The following is a 24,277-nucleotide window of genomic DNA, read 5'->3' on the forward strand; positions in this document are numbered from 1 at the left end:
ACTGGGGGACCGCAGGGACAAGCGCGGGGCCGGGTGCTTGGCTGCACACTCGCACGAAACAAAAAGAGAGGGTTGGTGGGTGGCGGTTGCGGGGTCGGGGGGGGAAAGGCGGCAAAGGGGGAGGCCCGGAGGGGACGGGGCAGGGTGCCCGCGGGGCAGCGCGGAGGGAGGGAGCCGGGAGGTGGGCAGGGTGCGTGTGTCTGCCTGTCTGCGTGGGGGCCGGGGCGGCGGGGGCGGCCGGGCAGGGCACGGCAGGGCAGGGCCGGGCAGGGCGGCGGGGGACCGCGGAGGGGCCCGCGGGGGCGGCGGGGCGCAGGTGGGTGCCTCCGCCTGGATCGGCTCTACCTGCCGTGGCGGGGGGGACACCGCCCCTCGTCCCCCCTCTCCCCCTCCGCGTCCCCCCGAGCCAGCCCCCGCCCCGGCTGGGTGTCAGGGCTGGGGCTTTGCCGTGTTTGTTTGTTGGTTCTTCCGCGCTGCCGATGTCTTGGGGGGCTGAGGAGGAGGAGGAGGAGAAGGAGGAGGAGGGCGGGGAGGGGGAGGGGACTGGGGCTTGGGAGACGGCGGCTCCTCGGCCTCTCTTATTGCCGCTGAGTTGCGCTCCTCTTCCTCAGGCTGCGAGCAGGAGCCGCCCGAGCGCTTCCCCCTTCCCCGGCCGGCCGGGAGTCCCTGCGGCGGCAGCGCGCCCGCACGCCTCCCGCCGGGGCAGGTGAGTGCGGGGCGCCGGGCACCGCCGCCCCGGGGCTACCGGCCCCGCGGGAGCCGCGGCCGCGGGAGAGCGGGGCAGGCGGTGCGGGGGGGGACGCAGTTTGCCAAACTCCAGCGCCCGGCTGGTCCCCGCTCACCGCCGCTTTCCCTTCCTTCTCTCCTCTCCGCAGAGCACCCCCGCCCCGTCTCCCGGAGCCCGCCCCGGCAGAGCGCTCCCGAGGTGCCAGCAGCCACCAGGATTTTTGTCTGTCTTGTTTGTGTGTTTGGTTTTTTTTTTTGTTGTTGTTGTTTATTTTTTTCCCCCCTCGTTTTCATTTGGCTTTCTAGTCTCGCTGGGAATGGCAGGGGCAGCGGCGCCTGGAGAAGGAACAAGTGTGGGGAAAGGGAGAGGGAGCCGGAGCTAAATGACAGGATGCGGGCGACTTGAGGCACGGAAAGAAGCCAGCCTCTCTCTGCCCCCGGGACTGCCCTTGCGCACCGTGCTTTCTGCTCCTGACTCCGACTGGAGGATTTAAGACCTAGGAAGAGTTGTGCGTGGAGGGCGTTTTTTATTTTTTTTTTTTTTCCTCGTTTCCCTGCTGTCGGAAGGGAAAATGGATTGGGGACTTCTCCTGCACTGTGCAGCCCTCACCTTCACCCTCGCCAGGGCTCTGCGAAGCGGTGAGTGTCACAGGGGACGGCGGGTCTCATCCTAGGCAGGCAGCTGCGGGGCTGGGCTCTGGGACGGGGGGGGACACGACGGTGGGGCCGGCACCAACCTGAGCCCGGCTGGGGGGAACTTTCTGCCGGAGGAGGGAGGCGGCGCGGTCCTCGCCCGCCCAGGCATGGCCTTCCGACTTTATTTTCCGCTCTTTCGGGTTGTTGTAGAAAGCAGGCTACTCGTTCTCACTAGATCAGGACAGCCAATTATCTTAATAATGTTTCCTCCCATAGGCAATTAAATAAGTCTCGCCTTCGATATCTGAAAGATGATGAACACTTTAAAGAGAAGGCTTTATCTCTCCCCCCTTTCTTTTACCAAAGCATAAGATTTCAGATTATCGTGCCTTTTACTATCTGTGTGTGTACCTACAGATAGTCTTCAAACAGAGAGCTCTCTAGACTATCCCTTTCCCAAGTCTGCAGTTTACGTGCAACTTGCACAGTGCCAAGAGAGAGCTTCTCTGTGAAGGCTCAAGACTCCCTTCCAAGAGAGAAATCCCATAACAAATGACTGATGTAGCTAGTGTACTATCAAGCAGCCCTTGAAAACACAACTAATTAAAAGCAGCGTGCTCCTCCTTCCCTGAACAATGCCAGGGCACTGTGAATATTTCACTGCATGATGCATTTTTAAAGACGGTCTAATTGTGGGACTGCTTGACGTTTAGCTCTTGCACATGAAACAGCTTGTGTGAGTTTTCCTTTCCCGACAATCCTGAGCAATTATTATTAACTAATTATCAAATATTTACTTTTGCCTGACTGGGTTTTCAATCAAAGTAATTAAAAGAAGAGAGCACCCTCCGCTTACGCTAGTATATTGTTTTAATAAGGGACTGCAAGTGGAGTGTCATGGAAGAGAGAGTATTAAAATCGCGTGGTTTATGATGGAAGTTAATCTCTTTCCCAATATGTTTTGAGGAGGCTGCTTAATTTAATCAGGATGAGCTGCCTTCTCCACTGCCGTGGCGCAGGAGTGAAGGCGCTAGAGGCGTGTGCCAAGCCTGGCTTGGGGATGCTACGAGAGGTGCACTTTGCTCACCCCCTAGCCCAGGTGAGGGGTGCGGGCAGCCCCCCCCCGGCTCCCACATAAACCAGGACTGCCCCTAGCCCTGCACCCGCAGAGGACTGGCGGCGGGGGGGGTTGGGGGGCAGATGGTGCTCTTCTTGATCATTTCTCCCCATTAAAAGAAGGGGAGTAGGGCAGGTTGCTGGGCAGAAGGCTCCACCATGAGTGGTTAATGTGGTGGCCCTGCTGGAGTCACCAAGGCCATTAACCTCCTCTGTAACCTACCAGACCTACTAATGGCACCTTCACCTACAGGCAGTAGTAGTGTCCACTAAATTAATTCATTAACCCTATTTGGAACTAATGGTCCAAAGTCATTAGAAACTGCTCTTCTTAATCAAGTGTGAGAGAGATTGCACAGAGCCAGGGAGTCTAGCAGACCGCATTATCTTATTACACTGTCACTTTCCCAGAAGTCGCAGATTAAGGAGCACTGGTGGTAGTGAGTCCACCGCAGCGTCCTCTGAAGTGACTCTGTCAAGTGACTAGAAGCAGCACTGCTTTATTTCAGGCATTTAACAGATGCCAGACTCTGCCATGTTGTTTGCAGGGCTGGAGTGGGCTTAATGAGACAGGATCACTTTCCGAGTGTGCTTACACAGGGAGGAAAAGGCAAGATTCCCTGAGAGCCCCAGACAGCGGATTAGCAAGATCACCAGTGACAGCTTTTGAGTTTTGAGCTGCAACGCCTTTTGTTCTGACCAGAGGAAAATAGCCTGTTTTTGCAAAGGCAAAGCAGAAGTAAATAATAAGATCACCTTTTTGAGCAACAAGCTTAGCAGTGTCTCTGTTTTGACCATACGGCTGAGTACGTATCATCCCCTTCCCTCCTAATTTATGGCAAATAATTTCTATAAAGAGTGTAGCTTTATGCATTTTTGATGTGTGCTTCCTCATTCATTTCCATTTGACCTGTTTTTCCTACAATAAGGTCCCGTACATTTATAAATTCATGCTGAGAGCAAGGAATGCCATTTTGCTTTTGCAGGGAATGTATTAGATACAGTGCTGCAGCCTGTATATGCTATTATTGGGATGTAGTGATATATAGTCTTGCTTTTTAGTGTGGACATTCTTCCTGTCTGTAGCTTGCTGTCATATTTTATTGCTCTAAATTAAACAATCAACGTGTGGAGAAAGTTTTCCTCTCTGAATATCTACAGAAAGAAATCCATAGTAGTAAAAAAGTGGTAACACAAACCTGCACTGGACAGTGAAGTGAGTGACCGTGTAGGCTGGATTTCCTGGCCCTTTTTATTTTTCCTATAAACCTTAAAATGCAACCCTGACAATGCTCGCTAAAGGAGCAAGATGTAGCATACCACATTTCACAGTCACACTTTGTGATTGTGGAAACTTTTGCAACTATTTTGCTATTAGACATAAATCTTTGTTGTTGTTCGGGGGGAGGAAGGGACAGAGGGAAGAGGAAAGGATGTTGTTCTGCTCCATTACTTTGATGCAGTCTCCAAGCATGAACAAACTTCCTTGAAGGAATAAATAGTGGATGATTTCTGCTTCACTAAAACCACTTTGTTCTCTGCTAGCCTGGGTTTGAAGAGCACAGATAGTTTCGACCCGCCTAGATTTATGGACTGATAAAACAAAGGGAGGGTCTGCTGCGAATGAGCTTGGATCCACCAAGACAATCCCAGTGGTCAGTGACACAGACCAGGCTTATCCCATAGCTGGACAGGGGGTCAAATGGCATCCTTTTAGCTCTCCTCCCAGCTTTCCTTAACACTTCATACTTAAGGAAGATTATACTTTTAGGAGATAATTGAGTCTTGGACACCCTTCTGAGCCAACATTAACACTCTTGTGAGGATGCAAGGTTTTAACACTGTAAGGGGCCCAGTTTGCTCAGGGCGGGGGGCTTTTTAAAAGGATATTGTTTAGAAATGGGTATCTTCTGATACCTGCTGCCTGTGCAGCTGCTGGACTTAAGGATGGACAGGGAGAGGCAGGCCTCTTTCCTTCAGTAACAGAGATGCCTTTGCATTAAAGGCATAAGGATGCAGCAAAAGTTTGCTTGAAGAAGGCTGCAACCCCCTCCTCCCCCCAGCGTTCCCACGGTGGTCAGCTGTTTCGTCGCTGCGGGCTGAACCCGGGTGCTTGCCGAGGAGGGGGAACCGAAAAAAAAAAACCAAACGCCAATCTGTTTGCTTCCCCTTGCAGATAAGTGTGGCGACACGATCAAAATTGTAAACCCCGGGTACCTCACCTCTCCCGGCTACCCCCAGTCCTATCACCCCAGCCAAAAATGCGAGTGGCTGATCCAGGCGCCGGAGCCCTACCAGCGCATCATGATCAACTTCAACCCCCACTTCGACCTGGAGGACCGCGACTGCAAGTAAGTGCGGGCGCCGCGCTGCGGAGCGCCAGGGCGCCACCTGCCGGCCCGCCGCCACGCCGCCGCCACGCTCTCCGCGGGGCTCCGCGGCGCTCCGCGCTCCTCCGCTTATGCCGGGGCGACACGCAGGAGGCGCTCAGCGGAGCATCCTTCGGGGCGGGGAGGGGCGGGGGGGAAGGAGGTTTAGAGGTTTAGAAAGATCTTTGCAACTTTTTGAGCTTTATAAAGTGTATTCGAGTTCTGCCTGCCTGACCGGGGAGGCAAGTGGATGGTGGTGATGATGCTTGTTATGGGGGTGCGATTAGGGTGAGGCACCGTGGCGCATTTGTTGGCCTGCTTGCTTCTTTTTTAGTAAGTTCCCAGAGTTTTAAAATTAGTTCCCTTTCATTTTGTATCCCCACAGCTACAAACAGTCTTTGGCAGAAACAGGCAATTTATAAATTGCCAAATCCTCTTAACACAGAGTTAGTCTGGCATTTATTTAAGGGGCAGTGGACTGCAGGACCGAGTCATATTTCCCCCCTTTCTCCCTTTGCTGCTGATTTATAGCCAGTAGCTCTTCTTTCCCCTCCTCCTGCGCTACTGTAATGCCCCGAGAGGAGGAAGGGGATAGCTGAGGCTCCCTTTGCTCCCCTGTCCTGGCATTCCCTTTGACCATCTATTTCCAAGAGTGAGAAGGGGAGTCAGACCCTCCCCAGAAGCTGTTCTCTCCACTTTGCCCCCAAATCTGTAAACCACATAGCTTGCACAAGGCAACACATGGTCAGATCATTCCCCTCTTCAACGTGCCCTCTAAATTCAGCCTACTTGTTTCATGAAGACAATATTTTAGTGATTCATTATTTAAAATTTCCCTGAGTATCATGGATTTTTCATCCCCTTCTGACAACTGCAAGAGAGAGTTATTGTTCATTAATGCTACCAGTCAAGATTTTCTCTGCATGTCAGAAAGAGATTAAACTCAATAGCCATTGGTGTTTGGCATTTAATGGGACTATTTGAGATTGTACAGGATTTGGTCCTGTGAAATGATGCTCAGCATCATCAGAAGTGGTTGTAACAGACCATGAGGTTAGAGTGTTGGACTTAGAGAAAGAAAGCGACTGTACTAAAGCACTTAATTTTTACCATGTGCATCTTTGCTCTTATTACTTACTAGATTGATTACTTAGATCACAATTATTTATTTGCCTTGAAGTTTCCCTAATGAAGTTCTTTAATGATGCGGTGTGGTGCTTAGTTGCTTTTTTGTTGTTATTTATAACCTCTTATACATCAGCATTTCAGTACCATAGTTGAGTGATAGTGCAGGAAAACCCTATGCTCATAAAACTGAACTGACTATTCGTTAAAATGAGTTTTTACTGTGGTGCTGGAGCTGCAGCTCATATTCACACCATATGTTCACACGCTGACTTCCCGTTCTTTAATTTTTAATTTGTTGTACTCAGGCAATGGTTCACTTCCCTGTGTCTTCTTGATACAAGTTTTGCTTTCGTTCTGTGGGACAGTGCTGATGCTTTAAAATGTTTGTCTGTCTCTCTTTGTCTCTCAGATAGAGATTAGGAAATTAAATGAAGCATATTTCAGTGTCAAATCCTTTTTGTTCCTTGCTAGAATACATGTTTTTCCAACGCTGTAAAACCAACATGGTCTTTGACAGCAGTAAAGTGGTGTACAGCATACAATTATTTGAAGAACAAGTAATCTTTGTGGCATAGTGTTGTGCTGAACAGTGCTAGACTGAGCTGAACTGGGTCCAGGGAAGGGATTGACTCCCTCCCTCTGTCGCTCCCTTCTCAATATTCATTGTCCACTCTCCCCCCTGCATTATTTCTTCCTCTGAAAGGGGGCCCAGTGCAGTAATGAGATGGTAGTGGGTGGAAGGCAGTCTCTAAACAGGGTTGTTTGCACTGTCTTTGCAGTGTGCGATGGTGACGACTTTACCGCTATTTGGTCTATGCTGAAATGCTTGTCTTCTAGGCTATGCTAAAGTACTCAGCTGCTGCTTCACTTATATTTAAAATTGTTCTTTTTAACTTGAGAGGGACTGTATTTGTGCCAAAAAACTTAGGACTACAATGATAGAAAATGATTTCAGCAACAGGAATTTGTCAGCAGTCTCTGTGGTTTGAAATTTCAGTGTCTACTTACAAAATTCACATTCCTTGTACCAAATATTGGGTACAACAGGAGATTAATGCAATAAAAGATATCACAAGATTTTTTGGTTTTGCAGCTGAGTACATTTTGATTTCCTAATATACTTAGTTTATTAGCAGCTCAGTCTGCAATCTAGAAATGTGCAATTTAGGTTACACTCCAGTTTATTGAAAGGTTTAGCACTGGAAATTAATAAGCACTTAAATATGAAATGCAGATAGAAAATGAGAGATAGGGGAATTCATGTCTGGGAACAAAAAATGCCCCATACAATTAGAGTAGACTAGAGGAGAAGATTAGCTTGCTGGCCTAGCTCCCAAAATCCTCTTTATAATGCTGTTCATTGCATCTTAGACCTTAGTTAGTGCTGAAAACAACTTTAATAACAAGGACCCCCTGAGCCCAGGGAGGGAAACAATATGACTTTGGAAAGGTTACCTTCTCGTTCTGTAGTGCCAACAAGAAAATCAAGAGACCTTATCTAACTTTTTTTAATATTACTCTATATAAGGGCTAGATGTATTGAAATGTAAAACTGGTGAAAGGTTAATTCTCTGAGGAGAATCAAAAGCAGCAAATCTAAGTATTGGCTGTACGGAAGCTGTTCCCAGTTAGTCTCTTTGTATGTTAGGGTTTGGAATTAATTTTAAAAATATGCCCTTGATTTACCTACTTATTATGCGATGCTTTAATGAATAAGTATTTCTCAAATGACTCCTAATAAAATTCATATATATATGGTTTTCTGACAATCATAACCGTTTGAGTTGTTTTAAATTTCAAGCAAACATGGTGAAAATTCCTGTTTCTCTGGAGGCATTCCAAAGGACTCAACTTTCGCAGTTTTGAAGAATAAAGATACGCAAATAATTAAAAATACGCTCACACAAGTTAGGTTCATCTAATAAAAAAATCTAGCCAAAACTACTGAACCAGCATAATGGAAATACTGGGTCTCGACGGGAAGTATACAATCATGTCAACCACAGATTGTTATCAAGAACATACATAATGAAAAAATACACAGTCTCTTTTTAACTTTTAACTTTAATGAGTGTTATGCCTCCTCCTCAGGAGCCCAAGAAACAGAAATTATGCTTGTACTTTAAGAGAAAAGTAGTTTCTGTTTGCCCTTTTGCCTTTTCTCAAGCAAGCCCCGATAATAGCCATGCATTTTTGGAGTCAGGAACGCGCTTCAGATGAATAGAAGAGACAAAACATATGGCTGCATATTAGTTAAAATGCTCCAGTGTTTGTTGCATGTGGTAAATGCTTTTCAGCACTTTGTGCAAGCTGTACAAGTCTCGTGTTGCTGAAGTATCCTACTGTGTAAATGTAGCCATCTTGAATCTAGTAAAACTTTATACCTAGATAATAAACAAGAATGTCACTGATACAGTACTTTGAATTTATGGAACTTTTCCGGTTTCCCAGCAATGCACACTATCAGCATGATAATTTATAATGGTTTGTGACAAATGTTGCTGAGCAAAGAGGTGTGTGGTTACATTCAGATCAGATGTCATTATCTAGGGAGCAATAAAAATTTCACAGACACTAGGTTAAAAACATTAAGAAAATGAATGTGAAGCTTCAGAAGAAAAGGGCTTAAGAAAGGTGGAGGGTTGGGTAGAGAAAGCCCAATAGTGGTTTGCTTACTGACAAATTATTGACTTTGTTGCCAGACTTGACTGTATTGTTTTACAAGGTTTTCATAGATACACCACACAGCACAATTGTTTTATCGGCCATCATTTATAGACCTAGAGAATAAATATCATCCTTGACAATTATAGAGTGTATACACAACACTGTCAAATCGCTTAGAATGGAAAAATTGCCCATTTTGGAAACATTTGAGTTGTAGAAGGAGAAATGTCATAGATAATTATTCTTTATATTGCATTTACCAGGGATTAGTTACACTGATGAGATTAGAGCTGTATAGAAATTGCAGTCAGTTATAGAATACAGAGCAAAAAATACCTGTGTTTGTTTATACAGAAGAAAACAGCTCCTCCAGATCCTTGAGTAAGGAAAAAAGCATAGCTATCCAGACCTACAGAGTGAAACTGTAGCCCCACAGAACTCCTATAGACCTTAATGATGTTAGAAATTCATCCATCCTTTTTATTTCTAAATAATGTCAATGGATTTATGCTATAAATCTGTAGGTATAACAAACTGAGTCTGGTAAAATAAACAGGAGCAAGGCAAGCCACGGCTCAGCCTTTCTTTAGTTTCTGCAAAGTTTAAGCTTTCATTCATTTGCTTTTGTCTAAATCCTGGTTCCTATTCTTGCACCCAGCGAGGTCTGCTTTGTGCTGACTTTGTGCCTTGTGGCACCCCCCGCCTTGTGGCACCCTTGTGCCTTGTGGCACCCACCGCCCTCTTGTGCCGGGGCGGTTTGAGCCCTCTGGGTTGAGCTGATGGGAGTAAGAGTGTGCACGTCCTACGTCCTACCCGTCTAAAGGAGAACCACCTGGAAAGGAGATGGCTGGGCTGCCCGTCAAGCCTTGCCTGTCAGAAGGGTCCTGTCAATGGCTGCACACGACAGCTGCTTTCTGACTGCCCAGAGGTGTGGCCGGAGCCTGTCTCTGGCCTCGCCATCCCTGAACTGCTCCCACAGACTGCACCAGGGACATCTCGGGTGTAATGGAGGGTCTGGGCCCAATGCATGCCTGTGGGAAGTGATGGGAATATTGCCCTCCGCTTCCACAGAGCTGTCTCTTGTTGTTCTTTAAGGCTGTGAGGAGGGGTGCAGCGCAGGCCCTGTAGGACTAGTTTGTGGCCGTATCAGTCGTTTTGATGGCAAATGACAGTCAGAGCTTCCTAATTCCCTCTCCCTCCGCGGCTGTTGAGCGCGGCAGGCAGTGAGGTGCCAGCAGCTGACATGGCAGGGTAGGCAGCCCAGCTAGCAAAGGAACAGATTCATTCAGGCCTGTGACAGGCAGGGACCATATTTGCCCATGATTGAGCAGAGAAGTCTGAAGGAGCCAAGCACCGGTTTTAGTGGCCTGGCCCCGCTCCTCTGGGTGTCAGCATTGGGCTTTCAGCTACCTCAGCAGGAGGTACCCGGGAGAGGTGGAAAGGCCCCCCCACACCTGCTGAGGGCAGCTGGAGGAAGGGCTACGCTCCTGTGTTTGCCCCAGTTTCAATTAACGAGATCGCCCAGCCCACACACCTTGAGCCACCCCACTGCGCGCTTCCCTGCAGGAGGCAGCCTCTCTGCCCGAGCCAGGCTCCACACGGCCACGAGCGGGACGTGGGGCCCAGCACCCACCCGCTGAGAAGGCCGTACCCGGGCCAAAGGGGCGGCTTCTCCACCTCCTTGTCTCCCTCAAAAATCTGTCCCTCAAGAGCTGTTTGCGGTTACAGAGAGATCATTTGGGATGAAGGGGACCGTCTTTCATTCTGTCCCCCAAACAAGAAACAAGTATCTTTGGCATAGTTTAGGATGAGTCATTGCAGTAGATTTGAGGGACATACGACGTGTCATGTTTCTGGGTGCACTTCGAGGGCATTTCTCTATTTAATGTAAAGCACATGAAAGACTTTCTGAGGGAGCATGCTGCTGGACCCCAGAGAGCCCTGCTGGTGACCACCGCTGTTTGATACCCTCTGGAAGGCTACAGTTAACCGCGCCAAGGAAAGGAGTCAGCCCAGAGCCCGTGCAGCATCAGGGAAGCAAAAAACACTTGTTGGAGTAGACATGGAGCACATTGCAACACAGACATGCTCAAAAATCATGTTTTTTCTTAACTTAAAGGTTCTGGATCATGAAAGTATGTACAAGTATGTGCTATTTGCTACAGGATTTAGCACATATTTGCACACAAGTATCAGATGCAAGTATCTAAAGATAATGCTGTTATTTTATTGTGCTTAGGAGACTAAATAAGAGTTGAAGGAAGCTGGAAATTATATTGTTTTTCTGATTACACAGTGTAATAAAATGACTCTCTTGTTGTTTATCCAAGCAGTTAACTCTTGTGAAAGTCTCTATTGCCAAACTGTTTAACAATTCTTTGTTTGAGAGTAGCGGTTTGAATTTTCTCGGGAAAAGGTATTAGGGAAACCATGACCAAGCAGCCTGGTCACAGCTACAGGGTCTGTGCTTGCCTGCGTTTTGGGGCTGAGAGGTTGGATGCAGAGTCTGGTTTGCGCTCTATGCATATGGGTGCATTCCCTGGCACGGTAGAGTCTTGACTTGGGTCTCTGTACAGTAGCACATTAAAATTATAATAACAATCATATGCAGGTGTTTCTATTAATCCAGAAAGTTAAGTGAATTGTAGGGAGAATTCTGTCTTGATGTGCTACAAGCAGATGCCCTTCAGACAGGAGAAAATTTGAGGGTCAAATATGGATTCCCATGAGTCTAATTCTTCATCCTTTCTGTGGACAGAGATAGACAAATTCAGAACAGAGGGCTGAGTCCTTTCTAAATTGAAATCCAGAGTCGTTGGCATTAGCCCCATGAAACACTCAATGTGTTTTCAGTCAACCCCACCCTGCTCTCCTCTCCACCGCCCTCTCCAGTGCTAATGTAATTAAAACAAAAACCTGTGTGTCGCTGAAAATTAATTTCTTAATTATAGCTTATTGCAAGCTATAACATTGGATCATAATTCAATAATTATGATATAGAGATTTTTATACAGCTGATGTAAAACCAAATTCAATTATTTTCTTTTGTAGTATTTCCAAAGAATGAAATTATGCCTGAAAACAGGAGTTGCGTGCACTCACATGTTTATGTCTAGACACATATATCACACAGGACTACTTGGATATAGGCATGTGTGTTACATGCACCTCTTTAAGACTTTGCATTATATACACAGGTTTATACATACAGTATAGATTTCCTAGTTTATGTAAAAGTTCCTAAAGTAAATCTACTAATTAAAGCGCTAATACCCATCTTAAGGCTGATAATTAGGTATAAAGAGAAAAAGAGACAGGATTAGTGTTCAGATCATGTTCCAAATGCCTCTTAATTGGGTGTTTGTAATCAATCCTGATTGCAAGAGGCAATGGTTTGGCAGAATAAAGAATGAAAAAGGCTTAGCCCTACTATTTTCCTGTTAGTTGACTTGGCCGTAGTATTTAGGTCAGGATCCAGTGTCAAACAAGGTAATTTTGTCAGCCTTAGCGATCCTCATAAAACATTTAAAAATCTTTTCTAATGCTATTTTTTCAAGCTAAATAATCTCTCAAGCTAGAGAGTTATTTTTATCTGGAATCTTAAAAACTGTTTTCAAGTGAACCACAGGAAAGACTTTGTTCTCCTGGCCTCCATCCACCACTGACTTCTGAAATCAGGTCTGGGTTCACTGTGGGTCTTTCATTGCATTGACCTTGGCACTTTTCTCACTAAGCCACAGTTTTCCATCACAAAACCACACAGCTTGGTATAATGATTATTTCTTTATCCCAAGTAACCAAACAATTTTTTAAACAGGGTGACAGATTTCCCTCTTGCACTGTGGGAAACAAGCACCTGGCCATTTCCAAATAGAGTTTTAATGAACTTCCTGAAGGAGATTTGAAAGAAGTTTAATAAGTCACCTGCCAACTTTTTGGGAGCGTAGGTCATTTGCTTTTCTGTAGGAATTCATGAAAATGTGAGAATAACCTCCTTCTCAAGTCCTAAACTTCCATGGAGGAAATTGATTTTCATGGGCAATATCTAAGTTTTTTAAAAACGTAACCTCAAAAAATCAAATTTCTGATTGTTTCTCACACATAAAGTACTGTGAAACTCTGTGATCCACAAAGCTGGTTGTGAGCTGTGTGATCTTTATAATAATTCATTTAAACAGGAAAGGATTGTGCATATTTAGGCTCATCTTGCATGTTAATTGCATTACAAGTATTTTACGTAATGCTATAAAATGAAGAATTTAGATGGCTCAAAAGGACCATTGAGAAAATATCTCCATATGTGGAAGAGACACCCATTTGACGTGGTGATTTCTTCCAGAAGAAACTATGCGCATCCCAGAAGCACAATAACCAGCTGTTGTATAGGAGAAACTGGGCGGTTGTCTGCTGCCTTCCATGCTGGTGTGGAGCTACAGTGGCCACATGCCCCGTGTCTCCCCTAAATACAGATGGGCCAAGCCTCAAACTGAATGAGAGCCTGGATTAATCCCTTCCTTATGCTCCCAGCAGCTTGGGCTCCATTGCACATTTGCACTGTGGGCTGCTCTGTGTCCCTGTGTGAATACGCAGCCCATCAGAGCTGTGGGGTGGGAGGGGGTTTGGAGCACCCCGCTGCAGGGGGGGGACACACTCTGCCCTCACAGCTCAGCCCTGTGCTGGGGACATGCCCCGTTGCCTTTTGTGTTGGAAAAGAAGATACAGATAGTTCTTTTTCTTTTTTTTCACAACACTCCTTCTTAAATTGGAAGTTGGTAACTTTGAGAAAAATAGAGATCTGTTCACACCCGTGTGATTATTCTGCCTCAAGCTCTGAGAAATGCTCCCTCACAGCCAAAGTTTTGCTCATCTTATTCACATAAACAGTCCCGCTGAAGTCAATTAAAACAACAGACTCACTTGTGCAGGGCTAATAGCTAGGACATGCGTTTATGGCACTATACAAATTAATAGTTACTTTTTATAACAGTGGATTTCAGATGCTTGCAGAGTAATTTACAATGCAGTAGAAAATTCAGCTTCCTTCTTTTTTGTCCTCTCAATTCACAAATCACCATAAATAAGTTATCATTTAATCTCCAGAATCTTAGCTCATAATAGTGAAGGTTTGGGACAAGCTGCAAGTGCATGAGTAAAAATCAAAGTTGGCCTTGTTGTAGGATCTTGTGCCAATCTGTCATTAAGCCAGACAACTTCTACCGACTTTCCTCTGATGTATTCATCTGTAACAAGGGGCGCCGATCAGCAATTTAGAAAAGCTTTAGCTTGATCACCATGCAGAAACATAGGCTACGCTGCCTATTTCCATAGCGATCACTCCACTTTGCCAGATGCAAAATGAGAGGCTTACATCCCTCGTGCTAAAAAGCCTTCTTAGAGGAAATCCTAGGCTGTCGCTCCATTTGAGTAGCTTCAGTTAAGTCTGGAAAAATATGCAAAGGTAGCTCTTAAATAAAAGCTCTTTTTTTTCTGTTTCACAGCCATCTCCATAATCTGTTTTGGAGATTGAGGCATAAGATGTATTAACATGGCAGGCATATGTTCTGATCGCTGAGTGTTTTTTGACATTCCCACAAAACCCTTGAGACTTTGTGTCACAATTCTATAAACTTTATCTATTTGTACATTCATATCTGGGCTTAATCCCAAAACTTCTTTACATACATTTACAGCAAACAGTTTAGGTTCATCTCCTTGTGTTTCAGATGGCAAGCAGTTAGAGCAGGTACACATTTTAACTACTCTATATAGTCTAACATTCTAATGCATTTCAAAAATTTTCTGTTGTGTTTCAATAGCGCATACACTATATAATGCAGGTATATAAAATGGATACGGGGTGACATTGAGCTGCGAAGCAAGTGAAGACAGCTCCACTGATGCCAATAGTGTTGCACCTGCTAATAGCTCGAACACAAAATACCATAAGCATATCGTATTATGTTCCTTACTGGTTTCCATTTTCATTTATCCTCCACAGCTATACTAGATGATGGCCTTCAAACAGTATAATAGTCTTCTTTATCTCATTTCTTTGACATCATTTTTAAGTTCCTTATTACTCTTGAACAGTGTAGCTAATAGTGCCCAAATTGCTTCTCATTCTTCTCATCATAGCATGTCATTATTCAAAAAACCAGTGCTCTTCAGCCTTTCCCACACAAATAGCTCTCCCCCAAACTAAACTATAAACTTACTTCCAAGAGCCAGGCTCACATTTCCCAGGCGATTAGGGTCCTTCGACTGGCTGTTACATTTTTACTTTGCACATTTTTACACTTTTTAATTAACCATACCTGTGTACCCCTCGAGACTTGAATCTTTGTCTTCTAAAGCCTAGTCTTCATACACTGATTTTTGTATTGATTTAATGATTTCAATTAAGGTTTTGTTCGTGTATAGTTAAAACAATTCAGTACACACTGGGGGATACATGTATTCTAGTATAAAGATGTCTTATGTCAGTACTTTTTCAGAAATAAACCGTGCTAGTGTCGGTAGTTTGTAGCAGGGACTGTACTGCTTTATAATGCTTTCTAAACTGGTTTAACTAAAGTGGCTGGAAAAGCAATGTATAGACCTACTTCTTTGTTACTAGTCACAAATGCTAAAGAGGTTTTTGGATACTGTATTAGCTAAAGTTGTTAGCAAAAAAAAAAAATAGATTTCCTTATTGATTGCAAGTTGCAAATTGCAATGTATATATATATATATATATATATATATATATATATATGCTGATATCGGTGGACTTAACTGACATGTCCATTTTCTCCCAGCTTTTAGTCTTTGAACAAAAGCTTAGGCAAAGTGTTTAAGCTAAGCAATTCCTCTGCCTGCTGTAACTTATGCTTTCCAGGAAGGTTTTTTTTGACCTTGCCTCACTAGGCAGCTAGATAAATTACTGTGATGTGACCTTCAAGCACCTCGCTTACTCCATGGAAATTGTCCATATGCACACTCTCACCCCGTGATATTCCATATGACGTGAAAGGTAGTTTATCCCTTTTCTTAGTTATTCCGCCCTCCACCCTTGACATTACAAAGTAAAAACATGCTCATAGGTGTAACCACAGCTCAGCTGATGCTCTGAAATCAAACTCTGAGTGCTCTGAAAATAAACATCTGATCACCGGGTAACTTTTGCAAGTCCCCATATGCTCAGCATAGAAAGGAAAATATATCCTTCCTTGCCACATCCCAGCTTCAGCTCTTTCTCATCTGAAAAATATGAGATAATTTTGATTTAAATATGTAAAGAAAGGAAGCTGTTTTCCGTGGGCCATATTCTTAATTCATCCAAAGATCGTTCTATTGAAGTTAGTGGAGCACCAGTGATTTATATCGGCTGAGTGAGGACCTGACTCTACATTTCTACAGTTCCCTAGAAATTCTCAGAAGAAAGGCCAGTATTGTAGCTGAAATGGCATTAACTCAGAGTGAAGTCAGTTAAAGTTTTGCCATTCAGCAAGATCAGACTTAAATACTCCTGCAGAATGTGTAGGAGCTTCTTAAAAGTAGGTGGCATAAAGACCAGAGTCCTTCTATCATGTGTACAAACCTTTCTTTCCACTAACGGCTTTAAAGAAGCACACGGGATTGGGTGCTGGGGCACTGTGGCTGTTTACAGTGCTAACGCTCTCCTACTGCTTGGTCTTGGGCCAGTTAATCATCATCTTTGTCCCTCAGTTTTCTCAGAGATGATAGTATTTCTCTGGTTTGCAAATATCTGAGGACGCGCTTATTAGTGTTTGTGAAGTCCTTAGAGACTGCTGGGTGGAAATGTAGTGCAGTATAATAGTTATTTGCCATTGTTTTGTATTTGTTCATCTTCTAGCTGTTAATTTTTTTTTAACAATATACTGCTGTGTAAAAATGCATGTGGCAATCTTTTGACTTTCAGAGAGAAGTGTTATCCAAACAAAAATAAAGAATAGGACTCATGCTCACAAGAGACACATTATCCGTGATGAGAAGAATCTATAACAGACACAGCACTAACTCAAAACTGAGCACCAAACAGCATCCAAATGCAAGCAATTTCAAATGTGTGCATACTGCCAGTACAAAACCAGGCCATTCTGCAAACGCAGCGTCCCCCAAGGAGTAGTGAACCTAGCAGCAGCAACGCTAATGGCTGTCTTCTCATGTGCAGCGAGGGAAAGCAGCACTTTAGAGCCGCCTTGGGCAGCTGTTAAGTTATTCATTCTTAACTTACTTCTATAAAGCTGTTATTGGGTGGAAGCAGATGATACAAAGATTTTGGGCCTGCTCCGTCTGCTATGGGGGGAGTATTCCCCATCCTTGCACATAGGGTCAAATTCTGGCTTACTTCAAGTCAATGGCAAAATTTCTCCCCAATCTTGCTGAAAAAAAATTATTTTAGGCTCCAGAAAACCCTTTTTTGAAGAGCATTTTTCTGCTGCCAGTGTATCTTGTAGAATTTTCCTCAGTTTGGACATTACTTTCTTTCCAGTGCACACAATGCTTGTAGGGGAGCAAAGAGGCCCATGAGTTTTCAAATGTATTTTTACTGCTAGATCAATGATGAAATAAAAAAAAAATACCCAATTTTCTGTTGTTAGAGTATACCTAATGCGTGAAGTACGGTGCTAGGTCATCTACCTTGTTTCTTAACCTCCTTTCAGAACATTTCAGGCTGTTCTGTGGCTTGTTCCAGCTGATGTCTCATCCTTCCCTATCTACATTCTAAAAGTGATATGAAAGCTCACACTCTCCTGAGCAAAATACAGTAGTTTTCTTTCTCAATATTGTCCACTCCAAATTTTGGACATTGTAAATCAGGCCTCAAAAAATTGTGAAACTTTATAAAAATCCTTGTATCTCAAAAATTACTGTTGATTTCTTTTTCATTTTCCATCTCGTATATTTTTGAGGATTTCCTCTGTGATAGTAACAGCCAGAAAATTCCAGCACCTTAAATGAGAAGTTCGGCAATACCGTGATATCAGCAGCTGATGCTTTAAAACCTGCAACCAAATTTCATGATACTCCTGATAAAAATCATGAGAGCTGGCAATGTTGGATTCTTGCTAAAGTCCCGACTTCCTGATGCTGTTTTTGTTCTCAGTCACAGCCCTGAAACCCCTCCCACTCAAGTGATAGACTTATACAAGAAAAGTAGAATCAAAAGAAAATGGAAGTATTAATTTATATTGATTTCACTGTTATGTTTCTTCACCCCTCACTGCATGATCAAAAATTTTGCTTTCAGAAAGCAAAATTAATCACAGCCAAAAAAACCTCTCTGAGTTTACCACCCTTTTCTCTGAGTATACATAAAATAGCATTAGGAGTCCTATTGTTATGGAGGCTAAATGCTTGGTTTCAAAGCCAACTTACACCAATGAGAAGAAAATTGATTGAAAGCCGTTAAAGGACATGACTTTTGGCTCAGGAAGACCCTGATCTGCAAGTTGCTGGCATATCTGGGACAAAGATCACGCCAGCCGCTGCAGGATCCTTACACTGTCCCACTGCTATCCCCTGGCAGACGTGCTGGTGATAAACAAGGTGGACGGACACAGAAAAAACTTTCTTATGCGCTATTCTTTTACGTCTTGTGCAGGCTTCTGTTTTCAGGGGATCATTCTCTTTCAGATATTACACAAAAATACTGTGCAAAACGGCTAACATTGTTGACAGTAAGGGTCCCATCCTCCACCTAACTATACCATTTTTGTGTCTGCATGTTCCTAGTGAAGTCAGTGAAGTTGTGACGGACTGCTTTGTATTTCCTTTATGGTTTGGATCCTTCCCTGCTGAAGTTACAATAACTGCAGTAGGTGTAATCTGATGTGCACAAGCTGAGAAGTGGCCATATAGCTCTAAACTCAGGGGCTGTTCTGAGGACAAAACTAATTTTCAAAACATTTTTATAAACTCAAGGAAATCTTAATGTCTTTATTCTGTTATTACTTTAAAATAATAATCCCAAACTGACCTGGGAGCTATTACTCAGTGAGCACTGGCCCCTTGGAAGGTTTCAACTTGACAAGTTTAGCCATTTTTTGAGCGCACAGAGGAAGTCATTAAGGCACATCAGGCTGCTGATTGCTATTAAATTCTGCAGAGAGTTCTGTATAAAAATCAATGCCATAACAGGGCTACAAGAATCTAAGAGGCAGGAAAAGCATTTCTTTACCCTCTGGTAACTCAAAAAGGGATTAATAGATTTTGTGAAACCTCAAAAAAAAAATTACCTATGAGCTAGGGGCCAAATGTAAACCTCTGTGACGAAATAATACAGCCCAGAAAGCTCCGAGCACGTGAAAATGGGATTATAATGGAACCGTCACTGCTGTAACCTCAACTGTATGTTTCTGTGCTGGAGAAATCTCACACATCTGCACATATACGCATGTACGTGCTTATTTATTGTATCCCAAGGAACACCGGTTTTGCTGTATCGCCACTAAGGAACCTGGAGGGAAAATGCATTTTTAGTAAAGTGTGACCTTATATAGCTTTTGCCAGAAAAGTACTACAAGAATTTTCCAGATGAGTTCAGTCCCGGCATCAGCGAAAGTTTTCCTTAGATGGCTGGTGAGTTTTGCTCGTGTGGGAACTGCACTGAAAAATGTGACACAGCTTGCTACTGGTTGAAGAATTTTGTAGAAAAAATATTTTTCATGGGAAAAACTAGTTTAAATCACATTAGGAAGTTTTATTGTAAACATGTAGTATATAAACCAGGCAAAGCCCATTATCTGGCTCAGAGGCCAATTGCCATGGAATGGCTTAAATTCAAGCTGTCCAGTTCTCTTCCTTTCAAAAGCAGAGTGGCAGCATTCAATTCATTTTTTTTGCATGAATTTTGCTCAATTTTTGATGATAAAATGTTGAAACATCTTTTTAATTTTATTATTTTTCTTTGATTCTCATATGAAATAAAATTTTACTGAGCTGTACTAAATTTGCTTCATTCTCTCATAGGATCATTTGGGTTGGAAGGGACCTCAGGAAATCATCTCATCCAACTCAAAGGAATTGCATTTTATATAATACAAACGCTAAAATGAAGCAATCCATGTAAAACCAAATGTTTCCATAAAACCAAAGAAGATCTAGCTAGGATGTTTCAGAACCTTTATTTCATGGCCTATCCCAGCCTTTCTGCTCAAGTAAATACTAGTTTCTCCCCAGCTCTTCTTGTTCATTTTCAAATTCTAGATTTCATGTTTTTGTGGAAAAGAAGGTTCCCTTCTGTTTTTCCATTTTAAAATATATGGAAATGTCATGCAGATTTGACCCACCCTAGGAGGAGGGCTGAGGGATAGGGCCACAAGCATGTCCCTACATGGTGGCTGCAGGGCCCCACTAGGTCATGATCTGATGTCTCAGCTAAGCCCAGAAAAGACCTTTTTAAAGAAAGAGCATGAGGGTGAGCCATCTCAGTATCAGGGCTCAGGGCAGGCAGGACTTAGGACCAAAATAGCCCACTTTGGTCCAGAAGGAAGTAATTTTTGCAAAAATTCACCAAGGCTGCAGGTGTCTGACAGCTTCCACCCTCTCCTGGGGAGCCACCACTGTGCATCCCCCCTAGTCCGTGGTGAGAGCATGTGGTCGTGGCTGCCACCAGCATGGCAAACACACCCAGAGATTCTGGGCCCAAGACTGAAACCTGGAGAAAAGGATCAAAAATAAGCTTTCTGTTAAGGACCGTATCAAGCACATGCAATGAAAACCCTCGTAACGAGTGAGTTGTTAAAGCCTGTTTTAGTGCCTATGGTCTGGATTGGCTGCAGCGAGGGGGCAGATTGCAGACCGTTTCCCCAGCACGGTGCTGAGGATGGAGGCTCCTATACGCTCATTGTAGCAGGGGAAAATCCACTTTTCTTGCATGGATAATTTGGAAGTTATGAATCAGCCTGTTGTTTTTATTTCAGCGGAGTACAGACAACAGTTGTGTAATATGAGGCTGCTGCCTGCCTGTCAGGCAGCTGTAGTTTTTTACCCTGCAGCCTCTTTTAATGTGCATTCTTGGTGAATTCTGAAGAGAAGCAGTCACAACTGTGCGCTCAGACGTTAGAGCAGATCTCATACCCTAGTCATTGAGCCGGGGACTTCACTCGTGCATCACCCTGTGTTTGACGTGTCCATTAAGAATCCTGACCCAGTAACCAGAAAACTGAATTGGTGTCTAAGTTAAAAGGCACTGTAAAAATATGCTCTTGAATCATCTCGTTTTGAACAGAGATTAATATTTTCTTGCAGTGTGTCTACTTTTCCCAGGTGTTAAATAGACCATTTGCTGTCTGCTGGTTTTTAGGGTTTTTTAAAGTAGGTGTTAAAGGCTATTCCAGCCTAACTCAACAGGGTTTAAAGCGTGAGAGACAGTTATCTGCAGAAAAATGCCCATCTCTCTCAAATAATTAGCAATTATCTGTCAGAAAAGCTTCAGAACTGTCTACAGTAAGAAAAACACTTTTCATCTTCAGCTTTTTTTGTCTCCCTCTTTCCCCCTCCTCTTCACCTCCCTCCCACCTTTCCCCCAGCATTTTCTGAGCAGTCTTTGCCAAAGGAAACACTGATGAAAGTAACTTTCGGTGGCTGAGCAGTTCCCTCTGTCACCTCCTCCCTGTCCGCCCCCTAGATTGCAACAGACATCTGCCTTTGTACACACCATGTCAGAGTCCAGCGGAGACATTTTATCTTCATTGTTTCTCCAAAATAAATAAAAGCCGCACAGACGATGCGAACTGGCTTTAGGCATCCCATTGCTAATAATGGAGCTATGTTGGTAATTGCTAATAATGATGCAGTGTTTCAGCATGGGAACACTGTTCTAGCTGTAAAGTGGATCTGGCCTGAATAAAGTGACACAGATGGTAACATTATTGCATATTTCTTTGTAGTGGAAGTTGAAATTTTACTGTGGGAAAAAAAAACATTCCTACATTTCCTTCCAGTTATTTCTTTAATATTAGCAGCACTGGCATGCTTGATCTGTGAACTGTGTCAGTGCCACCTAAGGAACTTGAAGAGGAGTTTGCGAAGTGAGGAGAAGCAATTGTTTCCACTTAGCAAAGGAAGCACTTAGATGCTGTTTGACAGAATTGCATTTGCCTCCCTTGGTAGGGATGACCCATTTTGATCACACGCAACAGCCAAACAACAAACAGCCAATCTGCAGTAAATCAGACTTTAAACATCTCTGTAGCTGCTAGCTGAAAGACTGGTTCTGGAGTCCTCTCTCATGAACCAGAGCTCCCACATCTGTACCTCAGTCATTCGGGAGTGCTTCGTTGCCTTTTTGCAGGCTGCAAACAGCGGGAATACATGCTTTGTGGGCCGGCTCCCGGGTTTCAGCTTCCTTTGATGCACACAAAGTACGTGCTCCTCTGGGAATGCCCGGCATCCTCCGTGCTTACGTGCACAACCACTTCAGCACCCTGTTGAGCCAAAACCGGTGGAAGCACACACTGATACTTTGGCCTGACTGCAACATGTTTCCTTTGAAAGGTGTTTGTAAAGCTGTGGCAGCATGTCAAAGATAAGAGAGGCAGGAATTGGTCATATTTGCCAAGCGCCTGCCTTTGTTGGCTCCGTCCGCAAGAGCAGCTACCCTCACTTTTGAACTCCCCGAACTTGCTGCATGTTCATCCACAAAAAATGGCTAGCTCACCCAGACCTAGAGTGTCAGGGCCAGAGTTGTCCTTCCTGCAAGATTAGGTCACAGCATTAGATCAAAGTCCTCCTATGCCATTTTACACCACGTGGATGCAACAACCAGCCAAGTTTCAAGTCCCAAGTGCAGGTGTCTAGTAACTGTGCAATGCACACATGAAAGTTAGAGCCAGATGCCAAACTTACAAGCTAAATTTCATCTTTTTCCCCAACATCACACCTTTCTTATCCACCCTTATAACTGCATTCCCAATTTAAATTTCAGAAGATTGTTGCTAATGTCTAAAACTTTCCCACCTGTCTTTCCTTTTCAATTTTCTCTCTTCATCTGGCAATACAAACTGAGCTTAATAATGCCCTTTTAAACAGTTGAGAAAGGGCAGTCCACCAAGGAGGCCTCTTCCTGGCAAAAGAAGTGGTGCACAGTATTAACTACTGTGTAGAGGGAACATGTAGCAGAAAGCAGTGTTGGCATGTGCATAGGAAATAAACACTGTGTATTTGCTGCAGTTGCCGTGTAGCTGGAAGTGCAAGGCATGAGCAGGAGGGACAAGCAACTGCCATTTAGAAATTATTATGAGGAAAAATAGTGAGAAAGTGCAGAAAGAGCACCTAATTTCACCTAATTCATCCTTCCAAAAGCTGGATGTCTCCTCTAAACTGGATATCTGAGTTTCTCCTGTGGTTTATGGGGAGGGAGATACCTCCAGCAAAAACATATCCCACCTTAAAACTGATCACCAAGATAAATCATTCTTTCAAGGTGCCTCTGTCTCTCTCCCCAGACTACCAAGGGATAACTATCTCAGCATATGTCGCTGGGTTTTAGACAGCTACTGTAAGGTGAAATGAATTCCACCCGAAGTCCTCAGAAATGGCTGCCCGAAGTGGACAGGAAAGCTGGCAGACTTAGATAGCTGCAGAAGCTCCTTTCTGTCATAGTGGACACAGAGCTGATTGCCAGGGTTGGTACAGTATTGCCCATGTCAATGAGGTAAAAAAAAATCTTGCAACGCTTTGGAAATTGTTTGCCATGTCACAGGCTTAAGGCTTAATGCTCAACAAGCTGTATAATTGGGTTACAAGTGAAAATAGAAAATGAGCACAAGACCCTTATGTTCTGTTCATATAGAAGTAAACATTACTTCAAGAACTGAAACTGTTGACTTAAAATATATCACATGGTGATGTACTTACAGTGTGAAATTGCTTTTGTTTGGGCAGTGTTACCTGCAGCTTCTGTGGCTTGGCTCAAAGCCCTTTTGAATCTCGCTGGGGCAGGCTGACAGACCTGGTCTGTGGCATTCAAAGTCACTCCTGCAGAGCACATGCACCGCAGGAGCACACTGGTCAGCAGTTAGAGATCTCCTGTAGCAAAGAAGATACTTGATAGGACATAAAGATATGAGCAACATCCCTGAAATGGAAGGCAATGGAAAGGAAAATACCAGAGTATAGTGCACACAATATAGACTGCCTAATTCAGCAAACGCAATTCATTTACTTGAGCTTACTCAATCTTCTCTCAGCACACACTCAGCCCTGTTTAACATATGCTCGAACCCCACATTATTTAATGTAGCCAACAGGTGCTTGCAATTAGGCACATGCTTAGTAACGTGACTGAATTAAGGCCCAAATATTCCTGCTTCGACACATGAACATGACTGTTTCTATTAAGATGGAGCATTGCACGCTAGGATTTGTAATCACTGCAGACCACACCACGTGGATGATGAGGCACTATGAAATGCTTCTATTTGGAAGACTATTCACATGCTTCCATTTAGGTCAGAGCTCAAAACCTTTCCTTAATCAGGGTCAAAGTAATGATTGTGTCTTAGACCAAGTTATGAAGCCCAGATCCTGAAGTTCTGGATGCTGCAAAACTCCCACAGACTTGAAACATGCAAATTGGATGCCGTTCATAGACTCCTGGCAGATTGTCAGGGCAGTGTCCTTAAGTT

General features: G+C 43.9%; 1 protein-coding gene across 2 annotated transcripts in view; it reads left to right on the plus strand.

The window, feature by feature from the left end:
* Positions 1–508: 508 nt before the first annotated feature.
* NRP1 (neuropilin 1) overlaps positions 509–24,277 on the plus strand; it is a 114,834-nt gene continuing 91,065 nt past the window's right edge. For both annotated transcript variants that reach the window (XM_063324491.1, XM_063324492.1), the window contains exons 1-3: positions 509–706; positions 876–1,365; positions 4,655–4,829. In XM_063324491.1, the coding sequence (XP_063180561.1) occupies positions 1,299–1,365; positions 4,655–4,829 (242 nt within the window). In that variant the 5' untranslated portion in view covers positions 509–706; positions 876–1,298. The remainder of the gene's footprint in view (positions 707–875; positions 1,366–4,654; positions 4,830–24,277) is intronic.

The sequence above is a fragment of the Chroicocephalus ridibundus genome, chromosome 2 (genome assembly GCF_963924245.1).
Source record: "Chroicocephalus ridibundus chromosome 2, bChrRid1.1, whole genome shotgun sequence".
Taxonomy (NCBI): Eukaryota; Metazoa; Chordata; class Aves; order Charadriiformes; family Laridae; genus Chroicocephalus; species Chroicocephalus ridibundus.